The sequence below is a fragment of the Numida meleagris genome, chromosome 1, assembly GCF_002078875.1.
Source record: "Numida meleagris isolate 19003 breed g44 Domestic line chromosome 1, NumMel1.0, whole genome shotgun sequence".
Taxonomy (NCBI): Eukaryota; Metazoa; Chordata; class Aves; order Galliformes; family Numididae; genus Numida; species Numida meleagris.
In genome coordinates this window covers 48,129,219-48,146,884 of record NC_034409.1, presented here as the reverse complement: position 1 = coordinate 48,146,884, position 17,666 = coordinate 48,129,219, and the positions used below count along the sequence as shown (strand labels likewise).

Below are 17,666 nucleotides of genomic sequence, written 5' to 3'. Positions count from 1 at the left end.
AAATTACTAATATTATTTTTGAAGTTCCTTATTGAGGGCATGCACAGGTCCAGGCAGGATCAGTACCTTTGCGTGTCAGGTACAGCACAAACTGAAACACAGGGAGAATGCAATTCTTGCCTAAACCAGTTTTAAAAAAAAAATAAGTGAGATAGCATTGAAAAATATCCTTTATCCTCTAAATTTTTTTTCATTAGGAGCAGGTGTTTTTGAATAAGCGGCTTTTGCTGTAAGAAAAGTAAAGCAATGAATGAAATGGGATGAATGACTAAGCAAAGTGACAGAAGATTTCAGGCTCTGCATCATCCACTATCTAGTTCAATCTTTAAATTCAAAGTAGCCCATAATGACCATCTGATGACCTGCCATTCAGCCCAGGAACAAAAGGTCCCCACTGTAATTGAAGCAAACTGCTCTCCCTGCTAGCAGCTTTGCAGAGGCTCCCGGTCACCAATAGCCAGAAAAAAGAACTTTCACCATGCAAAGTAGAGAAGTATTTGCAGCTCACACCAGAAGTACAGATGTAGGAAAAATGTTGTTTGGTGCATCAAACTTGTGTTCTATTGAATAAAGGCCGTAAATAAAGAGAAAAGTTAAGTATCCAGAGCTGCTTTTTTGACATTAATCAAGGTACTACTGCATAGGGCCATTTCTTTTGAGTATACCATTTTCTTTTGTAATGGACAAATAAACTTAATGAAGGGAATGTTACCCTTATTTGAAATCTGCTTGTTTTTTCCATGCTTCATTCCACATGAGAGGAAGTTCTCACATACACCCACCAGAAAACACTGAAAAAGGCTGTGTCCCTAAGAACGTTAGACAAGCAAGATAACAGCGCTGCTGCCAACGGAACATAAATTTTCAGGTGAGTAGAAATCTGTCACTCCCATACCTTACATGCATTTTCTGCCAAGAAATATTTGCGTGACAGACCTTTCTAGCAAAATTATTTGCAAGAGTTTATTCTTTTAACCTGAGGGAGAAGTATGCCATACACTCTGCCAGTCAGCAAAGAACAGAGAATGTGATTGAACCAACAAATCACATCTAACTAACACAGATCTTCTGAAGAACATTGAACACTGACCAGCAAGTACACATTTTATGATGAGGAAAGGATATCTTTTGCACATTAAATTATCAGTTTTATAGGGCTCAGTTCTAGCTTTCTTGATGATTCAAAGTTCACTATGTTGTGACTAAGCTCATTAAACATACATTTCCTCTTTTGCTTCAATTTTGATTGCAATAGTTTCAAGAACTGTGCATTTTTTCATGCCTCCTAAAGTCAATTGTTCTGTTGGCCAATGTCACTGCCTCTTCTTTCTTATTTCATGCCCAACAATTACATGCATAAGTAAAAATTGTGCAGTTGAATAAGGAATAAAAAAGAGAATCCAAAAATCAAGAAAAGCATGCCAAAGGCAACATACATCTTCCCTTAATGATTACGACTTCTATATCAGGTACTATTTATGTTAAAAGACAAGAGACTGACAAAAAATATTGTCACTGAACTGCAACGATCACATTAGCCTTCCATCATAATTCCAGAAACCAGTAGGTGTTTCCTTGCCATTGACCATAAAGTTCTCCCAGACATCATGGATATGCTAGATCAGTTCTGGTAGAAATCTATTTTCATTCCAAATATACCTTCTTTGACACTGAAGGAGATCTCTTTGAACAGTGGACTATTGAAAGAAGAAATGCATTTCCTGGGATGAATTCTTTACATATTTAATAAATTCTGAAAAGAAGAAAATTCGAAGACAGCCCTTCCTGTTGGAAGTTTAGACTTGCAGTAGAAGTAATTTATACAGTTGGTACAAGTGAATATCTACATTGTTATGTATGCATTTCTATACAAACTTCAAAACCCATTTCCGCAAACTGCATTTGGTTTATACTAGGGATGCCCTGAAAGTAATGCCTCCTACTTTATTTTACTGGTCTGTGACATCAGAGGTGGATATTGGTGGGATGGCGGTAGAGGTTAAACCTTCCCACCAATATTCTGTTACATTTTGTTGCTGTGTGACTGACGGCAGCAGAGGGGCAGTCTGACAGAATGACATCTCACATGGAAGAGCACATGAAGCAAAGGTGTGTAATTAAATTCCTCCCTGTGGAAAAAATTGCACCCAATGACATTCATTGAAGCTTTATGAATGTTAATGGAGAATAAATGGTGGATGTTGGCACAGTGAGTGGTAGGTGGTACGTTTCAGCAGTGGCAACAACAGTGGTCATCTCAGCTGGTGCAGAGAGCAGCATGCAGGCTCTTGTTCATCGCTAGTGAAAATGCATGGCTAATGTGGTGGCTATGCTGAAAAACAGTGGTTTGTAGCTGAGAAATTGCTCTATTAAAAATTGCTATTGTGCTCGTTGCATCACTTGTCATTTCCATGGAAAGAAATAGGAGGCTTTAGTTTTGGAGCGACTTAGGTATCTTTTCCAGGTGAAGCACGTTTTAGCAGATGCATGTGATGTAGTGAAAGAAATTCTGAACGTATCAAAGATTGATCTTCAAATCAGTGATTCACACAGCACATTCTGACACCCAAGAAATGTGCCCATCTACATGCAACACTTTCCACGATTCTAGCTTATCTGATTGATAAGAATTAGAAATGCCATTTTAAGTCCTTAAGTCCTATCTCACAGTCTACTTGAACACAGCTTTAACAATTGTAATTCAGACCAGACACAGAGAAAAATTCAGTGTTCTTAAACAGAAATAAAACAATCAGATTCAAATCATTTCAGATGAAATAATGACAGTTGTCTAAGACAGGACTCCTGTCATAAAACCTATTTTTAAAAGTCTGCAGCCTTCAAGGCCCTAGGCTCTATTAACTCCTATTAACTTCAGTGAAGCTCATGATAGAAAATGCCTCCTTGAACTAAGCCACTGAGCATGTTCTCTGAAGGTCATGGATGCTGTTATTGTCTAAAGCGCAGGATATGATTGACAAAACTAATCTCATATGATTGTACTGAAAGCTAAATTCCTCAGAGAAGCATCATCCAAGTGATGCTCACTAATGAGCTCCATTTTAGGAAACCTCTGAGGTCTACATAGAAAGGGATCTTTTTCTCAATCAAAAGCCAGCATGTGTTGCTTATGCATTATTTAATACTAATGCACAGGCCACATCTATTGACATATAGGTGTAGAACATATAGCAGCTCAGAATGAATGTGGTTAGCATAACCTATTGTGCATAAACAATATGCTTGTTTCACAAACTGTGATGCTGTCTTTTTTAATTGACATTTTACCATGCTGCAGTCTTTGTAATATATATTAAGCAGCAATAACATTTCTGCAGTAGTAGTTTCTGTACCTCAAGGACAAAACACAGAAGCTGGAAAGAAACGGGATGAACAAGTGAATAGAAGAATTGACATAAACAAAGCAAGTGGTTATGAGTCATCGTAACTCCTTAATTAACCCATGTTGACAAATATTGAGTCTGAATAGCATAGGTATGTGAAACTGAAGGCAATAGTGCTGCACAGCAAATCAAAATAATTTAAACTCTCATCTTTTACAAAAAAAATTAAGGAATGCCCTAGGTCTGCAATACGTAAAAAGAGACGGAAGCAGGGTCTGCAGGCACAAATGGACTCTGTCCCATGGCACCCCAACTTCTGCTACAGAGTGCATCATAGCCTTTCCTGGGCAGCAATGGTGGAAGATTATCAAAACCCTTCAATTTAAAAGGTATAAAACTGACCTCACGGGCAGACGTAATTCACACTACTCAGGAAAGAAATTAAGAGTTTAATTTTCACTTTGAAAAACCAAACATGGCCAGCACAAATGTACTACTCTATTCTAAGAAAATATACTGTTAAATTAGTTCCGGTAGTTAACATAACAAGAAATGAATTCATGATGTCAATAAGAATTTGATAGCTCCCAGGAGACTCAGACTTTCTTTTAAAAAGTTTCATTTTCCTAACAAGTTAACATATTTTGCAAAATGCCCTTAAGATATAGAGTTTTTGTTCTGGCAGAATGAATTTGGTCTGCAATCTGCATTGTGCCACATCTTTCATTCAAAACCAGCATTAGTGTCAAATACAGAGTTCCATGGATATGCCTGTAGCCTTTACAGCATTGCCATCGGCTCATGGCTAAAATTAAGTGTATAGAAAGCGAGCAGTATGCAAAAACAATAATCCAAATTTCTTTCTGCATTAACATTTTGGGTACCACTATAGATCTGTCTATGGTTGGTTTTTTTTTTTTTATGATTAAACTTATGTTTTTATTCTCTATTTTCAGCCGTCCCAATTCTTGCTACTCCTGGTGAAATCTGTAGCTATCAAAAACATAGCAAACACACACAAAACATTAATCTATAGCTCTGATGATCAGCAGACTGATCTCCATGCACGATGCGATCTAATGCTATTGATACCAACTTCACAATACAATGACACACCACGCAAGAAATGGAACTGAAAAAGCTGTCATGTCAAATCCGTTACCTGGCTGGTGGGTTTTTGCTTTTCCACCAGAGACTGCTGGATTACTTGACCCAGCTGACGAGGCTTCCATCTTTATTGACCTTCTGACTTGTGGGAATGAAGGGTGCCCAACCACAGGCGGACGCTGTGACACTGGGTAGCTTGCTGCAGTCCTCCTCTGACAGATTTGCACACGCTTTTCAGCCCCATTAATAGATAAACTTATACCTGACAGGAATAAGAATTAGTACTGTTAGATACAAAAGACCAGCACAGAACAACTGAAGTATAAAGGTATACTTACCTTAATAAAGGTATTAAACTGCCACGTTTAAAAATGAAGCTATTAAAGCTTTCATAAAGAAAAAAAAGGAGGAAAGAAAATTATAAAAACATGATTTTTCTAAGAAAATGAAAAATGTGAACGACTTTACTGCTGCTGTGCTGCAGACAACAGAGACAACCACACTAATAGATATTTAAACTAATACAAAGTCATGCTTTACTGCTGTACTGGCCTACAGGAGGAATTATGTTCCTTCAAAAAACCACACAGGTCACACAGGACCGTAACAACGAGGTAACTACCACATAGTTTATTAAGGAAGAGTTTTCTGACTGACAGACTAAAACTTGCCAATAATTCGTTCTTCTCTTCTGAACAGTTTTGTGTACTAGGATATCTCATCATATCAAAAAGACACCACACAACAAAAGTAGTGACCAGTTTATAATTAAAATAAGTCTGTTTTTAGGACAACAGTAATGCTATAAGCAACAATAACATGACCTTATGCTTGAAAACCAATTCCATTTTCACCAGTTCTGAAACACTGGAAATTCTTTCATACCAGTCTCAAATTTGTCACAGATAATTTTAAAATATAAATTGTTTTCTGTGATGAAAGACAGGCTTTACTTTTCCACAGGGAATAACAAAGCTGACATTTTCTATCTGCTGTGTGCTTTCAGAAGGAAATGCTACTTTGTGGCAGAAAAGCTTCTGACTTTCTTATGTTCACATTAATACAACTGCAGCAACCTGAATTACTGTCAGCATCCTCTGGTGAAAATCTTTAACCAATCTCTTCCAGGCAACAAAGCTGAACAATAATTCTACAATAGCATTTTATGCTTAATTACAATGTGATTCTTATTCCTTTCATCAGCAGCCACTCTTTTTTTCAAAAAAAAAAAAAAAAGAAAGAAAGAAATAAAAGAAAAACCTCTAAAGCTATAACTGGGCAAACTGAGCAGCAGATAGAAACAGCACACCCTAAGAAGCAGAAATATGCAGGCATGTGAATCATGAAAACTGGTCATTCAGATAGCACTGACTACTCTGCACATTAGCAAAAGGGGTCCTCCATTGTAATGCCCAAGACTGCCTTAGTGACACCAGTCTTCCAGTTCCCCTGAAAGTCCGTGTGATATAAACCTCCAGATCACAGAAGAGGTTTTGAAACTCTGACATCTTAATACACTTCAATACATAACATACTACTATGAGGAAGAGAGCCATTACTTTTGTAGGCAAATGGTGAGAACAGTGGGGTTGCACAGACGAAGAAAGGTTGCACACGAAGAAGTGCAAATTGCTCTCCTCTGACATGGCTCTGTGCATTCAGAACTGAAGCTGCATGCTCGCTACCTGATTTTGCTCCACTTCTTCAGAGCTGGTCTCCTGCAGGAAGTTTAAATGAAAGTGCTCCTGTGAGCAACTGCTTGCATACCTCCTGGTTACAGAGCTGATGTAACCACTGCCTGTTTCTAAGGATTGTTGGAAGCACATCTTCATTAACACAGTCAGGAAACCCCAGTCATTTTATTCAATTGATTCATCTTGTGAAAGGCAGTGTAGTAATCCACATGAGCAGAATAATAAAAAGTATGCCTGGACAACACAGTTGTTTGAATAAAGAATTTAGTCATAAGAAGATTCAAACAGTAAAATATAAGCCCCACCTGGGGCTTTCTAGTGCAGTCACTAGAAGTTCATAATGATCCTCTCCTATGAAGAAAGGTTGAGGGAGTTGGGCTTGTTTAGCTTGGAGAAAAGAAAGCGCTGGGGAGACCTCATTGTGCCCTTCCAGTACTTGAAGAGAGCTTAAAAGTAGGAGAGGGACCAACACTTTACACAATCTGATAGTGACAGAACAAGGGGGAATGGATTTAAACTAAAAGAGAGAAGATTTAGGTTAGACGTCAGGTGGAAATTTTTTACTCAAAAGATGGTGAAGCGCTATCACAGGCTGCCCAGAGAGCTGTGGGTGCCCCATCCCTGGAGGCGTTCAAGGCCAGGTTGGATGGGGCCCTGGCAGCCTGATCTGGTGGGTAATAACCCTACCCATGGCAGGGGTTTGGAATTCGACAGTATTTACGGTCCCCTCCAACCTAAGCCATTCTATGATTCTATGTTTCTCTGAGGTTACAGTAAATTTCTTCATTTTCTGAAAACAAATATATGATGTGTTGTGTGGCTCTGACTCAGCTTCCTAAACTATTTGTGCAGCCACCAAAATAAAGGATACTGCAGACAGATCATACTTCCTAAATACTGCAAAATCTGCAGACTGATCACATCCAAAATGATGTTCAACCTACAGTTTAATCCTGATCACATGCAACCTTCTTTCTCTTGCACTTAAGAGTGGTGCTATAAAGCAATAACACCAAAGTATATGAAAAAGAAGATGCCAAAATTATTGGAAATTTAACAGATTATTCATTGGATGTATTTAAAATATGAAAGTGTTCAAGAAGTACTACAGTTTGCTCCAAAGACGTGTCACCAATATATTCCATATGTTTGTGAGTTCAACACACTCTCCATATACAATCTTTTTTTTTTTTTTTTTTTTTTTTGCCTAGGAGTGAATTTCCCTAGTGTTTTTAAGAAAGACAAGCATTGGACAGAGCTGCAAGCATCTGTGTTTAATTAGCATTTCAGATTTTTCCAGAGAAAGCCCAGATCTTGCTTTTCTGTTCATTTCTTTTGTTAAACTAGAAGTAAATGTCTGAAAAATGTAAGATTGCTATCACAGTAAGCTGAGGTATTACCTTGTTTTCATGTGGGCGAAAATCCTTTTAAAAGATATATTGGCACTTAAAAATACATCCCCAGTTAGCATGCACAAAAGTAAAGAAAAAGAGAAGGGAGAATCAGAGGCAGAGAAGCTATTAGAAATGTGCTTATAGCTTATGGGGGATGAAAACATGGTGAATTATTGGCATTAAGCAGACTCTTGTGCAAACTCTCCCTATTCTTGCAAAAAACCCACACTGTTGCTGAATCACGGGTTTTGTGGGATAGAGATGTGAGAAACTGGTGCAGAGATCCCTGAAGAATAGACATTCAAGTTGACATCTATTACTTTTTGCAGCGTGACAATACCCACATAAGACATCTAGAAAGACAGACAAGTTCTCCTGCAATAACACTGCAGACTAGATCCATAGTTTGCTCTGTTAGGTGGAGCTTTTCCCTGGCTTTCAGTTTTGGTACCACATAGATGCTGACCACCAAAATCCTGCTGCTGTTACGTGCCTGTCTGTAACTGTGCCAGTGGCATGGCCATTTGTAAGTGAACTTGGCAGCACTGGCAACACACTTGAATGCTCTGACAGGCAGTAGAATGCTACCAAAAACAGTTGTTTCTTTCCTTGCTTCGCACTTATTATAATGGATCATTTCAACCTAGGGCTGCAGGGCAGATTGAAATGGAAGTCTTATGTGCTGTCCAGTAGCCACAGCCGACTGTCCACTTTGGAGGACTAGCTTCTGGATAGAGCTCAAGACATCGTGCTCTGCAGTCTTAAAACTACTAACCTGAGCAGGAAGTAGAAGCTGAGTGTTGTAAGGCTGAATGAGGTTTAAGCCTTGAAGTACTGGATGCATCACTTTGTCCGTTTCCTGCAAACAGCAAAATTCCTTCTTCGTATTCTCAATATTAACATGTCTTTCCTTTCCCTGTCTTTTCTTCCCTCAAACAAGCTTTTTGTCTCCATGAGGAACTGCTCTTCTTGCTGCTCTTCTGTTCTCCTCCAAGGCCTTTGTTTGAGGTTCATGTAAGATAAGCATCTTCACTCCCTTCCTACAAAACCACCTCAGCTGTGCAGCTTGCCAGCTGGGAAGAGCAGCCTCAAACCTGCTCCTGGCTAACTCATTGCTCCTAGTTTTGTCTTTATGAGGTGTTTGGTTTATTTTTTTCCTCTAAAGCAGCATTTTTTTTTTTATATTGGGCATACTTTGCCTCTGATAATGAGAGATAACTAGAGAATTTACAATGCTCCAGATAAAACCTGCATATCAGAACATTAAAGTGGAGTACTAAAGTACTTCAAAGTCAGGAAGCAATAAAATCTAACATAAAGAAGAAAAAGAAGGGAAAAATTACTAGAAGTAGAAAGCACAACTGCATGGCTTAGGACTACCCTGTATGCAAAGCTGTATATGACAACACTGTTTGTATTGTCGGCTTTTCAGATGCTACATCAATCACCCTGTGCTGCACAGCAGTCTCTCATCCAAAGTATGCAATGCAGCACTTCTGCCTCAGCCCCAGCCAGCAGGCCCTGAGCGCCACACACCTCAGCATGGAACAAGGCCCACCACCAGCAGGCCTCATCCTGCCAGCCTGCACCATTGGACTAAGCATTGTGCAGAGCACTGGTGCTGGAGGAGATGGCTTTAGCGGCAGTACTGGGGCCAGCAAGGCACTGTGTCCAGACTGTACTGCATTGAAACTGATGCAGCTTGGTTTGGCTCAGCCCCAGTTCAGCTGTAGGCACATACTCATACGCTCCTTCCTGACGTGTCTTCCTCTAGACAGAGATAATATGAACATGAATAAACAATAACAACGCAATGCAGACTCATGAAGCTGTATAAATGATCTATTAGCTAACAGTGCTAAATTAACCTCAAGTGCCCTGACCTGCTTTGTAGATCTCTGGGATAAGAAACTGCTGCTGGCAGGTGCAGTAAGGCTTTTTATTTTGGTATTATCAGCATGTCAGTGTTCATGCTGGAGGGAAATTACTTCAGCTGTTTCTCTTCTTTATGTGGGTCTTTTATTCTGCTCTGGCCCTGTAGCAAACTGAGGCAGACCCTTTCTTCAAGGTCCCTTTCATAGCAGAGCAACTGTGGTGTTGCACAGAGCAAGGGAATTCAGCTGTCATGGTATGTAGGGCCCCCAAGAAACAAGGCAGCTCTGGGCAGTCTGCAGTCACTAAGGCACAGATAAGCACGGTCATAAGGATGCACTTTGGAAAAATGGGCAGAAAGCAAAAAATGAGCCTTTAAGATGCAATACATAAAGGGGCAAATTACTTATTTGATTCCTTTCAACTTTTACACCCAGCAAAGGAGAAAATGAGCCAATTTGTCCACCTTAAAAAGCTAAGCAACCTTTCTTCAGCTTGCACAAATTGCCACATCTCCAGTGGCAGTGATGCTCTACAGACATAGTCAGCTTTTTTCACAATTTGAAGCTAGCATTGAAAAGGAGGAGCTCAGAAAGTGCAAGTAAGATTAAAGGTTTCTCATGTAAAATTATTTTCATCTGAGGCTCAGCAGAAAGACAGCTATGCTCGATGCCAAGACTGACTCTTCTGCTCCTTTTGAATCCTAGGTGGAAATCAATGAGCAGGAGAGAAAAATCCACCTGCTGCCCTCTGAACCCACAGCTGGAAACATAGTACAAAGGCAGTTCCCCCCCCACACACCCTATGCCCAACTTAGATAATAAACACGTACAGGAAAGCACAGCTATATTTCTCTGCACCTTAGGGAAAAATGTTACAGCAGCATCAGGATTCTTACATGAGATTAAATCATTTTTCATAGATTTAAATATCACCTCTCTAACACAGAATCAAGTCCCTTGCCATAGTAACACAAATTGTAACTAAACCCATATTATTCTTCAATTACAGCTTTGAAAATATCAAAAAACTTCTGACTACATCAGATGTAATGAAATGAAAAAAAAAACAAGAAAACCAAAACAGACAACAAAAATCCCTCAGAACTATGAACCTTTAAATGAGTAAACAAACAAGCTTTTAGTTTCCTATGAATGCTCTTTTTTTGAGGTGGAAGTGGAGTTTTTGATCTGAGCTGTCCTGCTAGTTTCTAAATTTATCTATGTGTTTTAACGTAAGAAGTTTCTGATGAAAAGAAGCTGCACAGCTTAAATATACACTCTGAAGGAATAACTCTCTTTCTTTTACTGGAACCTATCTCCCCTTGCTTTTTTACTGGAAGAGATGAACAACTATTTCCTTTTACTTCTCTGTTTTACTCATGATACTATGGAGCTCTGTTGTACCCTGTCTCTGTTGTTTCTACTCCCAAGCTTAGCAGACCTAATTTGTACTGCTGTACCTCACAAGCATGCTGCTGCTGCGGACCTCTAATCACCCCTGGTCAAACTTTCTATGCACCTTTCCTTTTTTAAGGATTGAGGACCTGAAAGGCACATTAAGAATGTTTCAAGAAGTAGGACTGGAAACGCACATGATATTCAGGTTGTGGCTTCAGCATGGAATTACACAGTGAAACAATGGCATTTCTAGTTTTCTTCTTTCCCTTGCAATATCTTTTGCCCCAAGACACAGATGTATAGATGGACTCTGCCGCCCTGTTGTACGTGCCAGCTCTTCAGGCACTTTTCTGGTGAAATGGGGACCTCCTTCCTAATCCACCTGCTCTAGGTCCCCATGTCAAGCAAAGGCTACAGGGACAATGTTGTGTTTTCTCATAGGCGAGTTGCACCTTTTTTCACTTCAGTTGCTTTCCAGGTCTCATATTTATCACATCTGTAAGAGCATCAGTGTACAGTCCTCCTGTAGCAGCAAAACAAATCTTCACAAAGGCATTTTACCTGTCAGCATTTTTTCCCCCCAATTATTCTCCTTCAAGTGGGAAGAGTAGCATTGTCCTGTGCCTGCCAGTCTATCAATATTAAGATCTGTGTTTTGAACTGTGTTTAAAGGGATGTCTGAACTCTATCAGCACTAAGCAAATTTCTAATGAATAAAAGGTTTGTACTTACCTTAGGCCCATCATCAAAGGGTTTATTTTACAGACTTGAATGCAGTTTATTAAATTACAACAAGCTGCCAGGATATATGCCTAACAATTCTGTGTAAAACATGCCACCCATCAGTTCTCCCAGCAAGCTGCAGTCTGTGTCATTTGTCACCATTCCTGCTGACTGAATTCCTACCAGGCTTCCCTGTGATTTTGTTGATGTCTTTGTTACTCTTTTTGTTTTAGTACCTATTTTGATTTACTCTACTGTTGTACCTGGAGTTTTAATAGTTAGAATTGTATGCGTTATGAAGCATAATTTGAAAAAGAAAAAAAAAGGTAGAAAAACATTCCTCTGCTTCCTCTAATATGGAAATAGTAGTGAGAAAGAACTACTTGCCCTGAAATCCGATAATCGCAGAAGAAGATTTCAGTAGAGTGTTTCTCTATTAAAAAAGTCAAATTTTTAAGAAAAAAATAGCTACTTGTGCTGTCAAAAAAAAAAAAGAAAATAAATCTGACTCTGTCTGGACTGGAATATTCTGGCTTTTGATTTTGTAATGACTTGTCACTTTGAAGGATGTAATCTAACATATCAAATAGAACACAAATTATCAATTAGAATACCAGTTGCCTCTGAGCAAGCCAAAAAACTATTATCATATCAATTACTGAAACACCATCTGGAAAACCAATCATCAATTAATGGTACTGTAATATACAAACAGTAAGAAAGAAGTCAAAATATAAAAATTAGAACCAGAGAGCAAAACAAAGAAATGAAGTATTGTAAAACAAGGACTGCAAACAATATGAAATATTTCAACTGGAATTTGAATATCAGAATTTCACTGCGTTTAAAAGTGACTAGCAAAATTGCTCAAAAGAGATTCAAAGAAAAAGAAATTGCAAGAGTAACAGAATTTCTGTTGATTGTATTTTCAGACTTGTTACACCCTCCCCTGTCCTGTATAAACAAGGAGAATTGTGTTACAATGAATGTAGGTTCATACTGAAAACAACAGATTTAGATCTCTGTTTCTGTCACAATAAACAACCTCACATCAGCTCCTCATGTTCTGAGGCAATATCTGTGTTTCAAAACTAACTGGAAGATTGACTCCCTATTCTTAAGTGGTAACTACTGATTTGGAAACTGTTCAGTAACTTGTCTTACTCATTTTACTACAACCGCACAGCATTTACTTGTCAAAAATTGACTCAGAAATGAGATCATTTAAAACTTACTTTCACTTATGTTAAGCACTGTGTTCAAAACTGTTTTCTTTTTCCAGAATTAGCTATTGCTTTGACTTTCGAAAACCAAAGATTTTCTTGTTAAGTTAGTCTGCACTTATTTTTGAGCCTTTTTCTCATATGTGCACAGTAAATGGTACCAGTACACACAGCAGTAACAGGTACTGCCAACATCAGGACAAACCACAATGCCCAGAGAAATCAAACGCTAAGACAAGTCCTAGAGGCTTTTTACTGACCAAAGAATTAAGTGAAGGACTAACCATGAGATTTCTGCACTTTTTTTTTTTTTTTTTTTTTTAAGTCTTAATGCACTACCTTCAGGTAATTGCCAATTGCTACATTTCAAATATCACACATCTCATTTTACCTTATTTAGTCAAATTTTCTCTACAATCCAGAACAGTGCAATCAACCTGAGACGTCATCCGTGGAGCAGGAAAAGACCCAGGAGACTTCACAGATGGAGAAAAAGATAGCTCAGGATACATCTGAATGTGTCTGCCTCCACAGTACAGGCAGAAGCAATTTTCACCACAGCAACTAGGCTTAATTTAACTGTCTTTTAGCATTGTGTTTAGGTGACTGGTATGCCACCCATACTCTCAAGCACTATGGCATGGTCCCTAACACAGCCTGGGCAGAAATGAGGATGGAGAAGCAGAAGATGTAGACTCACGGAAACTACCCAGCTCCACAGTCTCCTCTCAATGAGAAAAAGCATCTTGTGTCCTAAATTGCAGCAAGGTACACCACTTGAATCATTTCAAACGAAATACTCATTTTGACTATGTCTGACTACCCAGATCACCTATTCTTGGTCAAGTCCAGCACCTAGAAGGGTTTTTGCCCAGAACAACTGTCCGTACTGGATATGAAGGCTGGCATCTGGTAACTGCAGGCACATTTCAGACCCTACAAAATGTTATCAGGGCCATTTATATCAGAAATGTTGAGACGTGCGCTACTTGTCTTCTCCCATGCACCGTAGATTTCCAGCACTCTCTCTCGGCAAGTAAAAATTTGGTTGTAATAACGCCTACGGTGCCAAGATTTCTAAATGGTCATAAAGCGAGGGTGATCCCCCAGAGGGGATAGCAGCTGTAGCATGTAGCAGATGCCAGTGAAAATCTGTGTTCATCTGCCACCTCATCCTTCTGGCAAGATTCCAGGCAATTAACAGTAACAAGATGCTATTGAAAACGGTATGTAAACCTGCCATGTCCCTACTTATGTTCCTCGCAGGAATCAGCTGATTGTTCCCAACTTACACCGACCTGGACTGACTAAAGCACAGAGGTCATGCTCATTTCTGTTCTGAGCTACGCCATATATCTGATGGAAGACCAATGAACTCTGAAAGACAGCACTAATCTCACAATTGTCTGAACTTGGGAGAATAGTATGTGGAGATGGGGAATAAAGTGTTCTACTGTTCACTATAATTTTAATTCCTCAAACTTCATAGCAGAGTCAAAAATGGTAAGAGGCTACAAAAATCTAGAAACTACATCATAGAATGTGAAGTCTATAACATACAGATTCATTTTTGTAAAAGGTGGTCTATGTAACTCATTTACTGAATAACAAACCTATGCAAGGGCAAGGCCCATCATTCTTTCAAGTGTAAATAACTCTGAGACATTAGCAAGTCAGAAAACCATAGAGGTATGGAAGACAGACTTTAAGGTGTGTGTTATGCACTACATATATCAGATGTTATTCTTAAAAGTTAAGAGGAGGTAGAGGAGAGACGCAACTTTTCAGAATCTGCCTAAGGCAACTTGATTGTAGAAAGAACCTATATAAAGAAACCTAAAGTTAGCTCCTACAAATGCCATCTTCTCAGTGAGAGGACTTTCACAAATATTATTCCAAGAAAACTTCCTGGCCTTCACTTATACCTCTGACACTGAATGTCTCATTACTGATTATTCATTTTCAAAACCATATACAAAAAGTAAAAAATAAAAAAAATCACAATACATATGCAACAAACATTATAAAAATATGTAAATTCTATTTGTTAGAACATTTGGTTGGACTAGATGACCTTGTAGGTCCTTTCCAACCTTGTGATTCTATTCCAATCTGAAAATTATGCTAAATTTGTTCTGAATATCACAGATTTGAGCAGATAAATAAAAGCAGATAGTTAAGGAATAAAAACTGCTTCTGTTCTCAGATATCATTTCTCTTAGAGTCCAGAAGATACAGTTAAGCAGATTTATGGAAGGTAATTTTTACAAACAATCCACAAGGTGAAATATGATATCTCTGTATTAGATCTGAGCCCCAGAATCAAAATGGTACTAAAATCCCTGGATACCACTGGCCTCACCTCTTTCTTCAAACACCTCTCTCATCATAAACCTATGTCTTGAAAGTGAGAGGCTTTAGCAAGAGATATTCTTGATAAATTAGCATGAGTAGCTACCAAACAGAACATCTTTTCCTCTTATACAAAGCAATATGAGCCTGCTAACAAAATGGTATTAATGGACCACAGCAGTCATAATTCCAATAGCACTAGCTGCAAGCTTGAAATAGATTTCCAAAGATGATTTTAATGCTTCAACCAAGAAGGTATGAGGGCTGCTCTGAAAGCAATACCTCCTGTTTTATTATGTTGGCTCTCAACAAATGTTGGTGGTATGGCAATGGATGTAGAACCTTCCCAACTATACTCTACTACGTTTTGCTGCTGTACAACAGATAGCAGCAGAGGGGCAGTCTAACAAAATGGCATCCGACATTGAAGAGAGTAGGAAGCTGAAGCAAAAGTGCCATTGAATTCCTCCATACAGAAAAAAATTTCACCTACTGACACTCATTGATGCTTTCTGAACGTTTAAGGAGAACAAATAGTGAATGTTGGCACAGTGAGGTAGTGATGGTGTGTGTAAGCAGTGGTGACAGAGACACAAAAGACAAGCCACATTTCAGAAAACCATTCACAGCTGTCACACCATGAAATGAAGTGTGTCTCAATCAGCTCGTCCACACAAACTGGCAGATTATGACCAGGGAATTGTGTACAGAGCTGAACATCAACCTCGATCTGTTGGATAAAGGTGGCAGAATTGGAAAATGGCGAAGTTGGCACCAGGTGGGTCCCAAAGATGCTCACAAAGGAATAGAAAAAACATCAGACACAAGCTTGTCAGGAGCTATTGAACCAGTATGAGGCTGAAGGTGACAATTTCCTGGATTGCATCATTTCCTATGACAAGAAGTGATGTTACCACTACAACTTGGAGTCAGAACAACAGCCCATGGAGTGGCAACATGTGAATTCTCCATTGAAGTTCAAGATGCAGCTATCAGAGGGTAAAATGATGTGCACTGTCTTTTGGGATAAGAAAGAGGTGATCCTTCTGGATTTCCTGGAATCAGTGCAAACCATCAGCTCTGACACTACAACACTAAGCTGAAGGCTCAAAATTCCAGAAGGAGGCCAGAGAAGAATACAACCTTTCTCTTGCAACACAATAATGCCAGGCCCCATACCAGTTTGAAGACCACAGAACACATCACCAATCTTGGCTGGACTGTCCTACCACACCCCCTGTATAGTCCAGATTTTGTGTCTTCTGACTTCCGTCTCTTGGGTCTGGTGAAAGTTGGGCTGTGGACAACATTTCCTAGCAAATATGTGAAGACACCATCATAGTAGAAGTGAAACAGTGGGTCACCTCCACTGGTGTAGATTTTTATTATTTTATGTATTTTTTTTTCCCCACAAGCGTGGCATGCAGTCCCTTGTTCATCACTGATGAAAATTCATAGCTAAAGGTGATGACTATGCTGAAAAATTGTGTTTTACATCTGATCATTTGTTCTATTTAATAGCGTTATCGTGCTCTTCATAGTTGTAGTTTCCATGGAAATAAACAGGAAGCATTACTTTTGGAGCAACCTATGTATATTAGGTGCCTAGGAACGAAAGAAGCAAGTTATAATTATAAGGGATGAAACTTTGAGAAAAGGAACATAAGAACATAATGTCTTAGTACTTCCTCTCAATTCCTGATAATATTCATGATGGTTTTAGTCTCTTCATGTGACATTTCTGCTTGCAGAAAATTAAGCATGGTCTTCATTTTACAGCTACTTACAATAACACCTTCAGTAGCTGAACCAGGGTAAGGAAGGGAACATTATATTGTTTTTTCAAACTCCTGCATTTGTGTCCAAGCAGGACATCAATTCCCAAACTTATTTCTCACATAACACATTTTTTAATGATAGGTCATCACCTGGTCTTTAAAAAGTACACCTAAATGCACCAAGATAAGAAAAATTTCAAAAGGCTCGAGATTGTATATGATAGAATTTTCCTTCTCAGCTTTTCCAGCTGAGAACCCATTTTATATGTAAATACATTAGAAGTTAAATGTTAGACCAAATACAATGGAAATACAAAAGAATTCATAAGTTCTAAGAATTGCTATCCAAATGTGCTCAAGATACCTGCTTTTTTTCTCCTTAGAATTTAACTGCATGTGTCAAAATCTTTTATATATTATCTTCAATTAAAAAAAAAATCAAACCAGTTATTTTAATCCCATCTTTCTGAATGCCTGCAATTCAAAATTCAGTGATTACTCTCCCTAACACTATATCCTCGTTCAGTGAATAGACCATAAGTTTTCGTAGTTCGTGCAAAATGAGTTCTGTCTACTTTCCTTCTAATTTCTAAACGCATCATCTATGAATATAGAAAACAAAGTTATTTTCTACTTTTTTATTGGACTATGCCACAACTCGTATCTTCTCCTAGGTTTTAAAATTACATTTGTTATTTGTGATTTGTAAAGACTAACATTCACCAGTTCTACAGAAACCACTGTTTTACTGTCTGTAAAAACATAATAACGACTCATCT

At 38.6% G+C, this 17,666-nt stretch overlaps 1 protein-coding gene across 6 annotated transcripts in view; it reads right to left on the bottom strand.

The window, feature by feature from the left end:
- The window catches only part of ANO4 (anoctamin 4), a 183,160-nt gene that overhangs the window by 121,943 nt on the left and 43,551 nt on the right, over window positions 1–17,666 (bottom strand). For 4 of the 6 annotated variants that reach the window (XM_021411848.1, XM_021411939.1, XM_021411757.1 and 1 more), the window contains exon 2: window positions 4,507–4,713. In XM_021411848.1, the coding sequence (XP_021267523.1) occupies window positions 4,507–4,576 (70 nt within the window). In that variant the 5' untranslated portion in view covers window positions 4,577–4,713. Of the gene's footprint in view, window positions 1–4,506; window positions 4,714–17,666 lie in introns of those variants that run through there. The other 2 variants (XM_021411678.1, XM_021411517.1) reach the window with 1 other exon arrangement.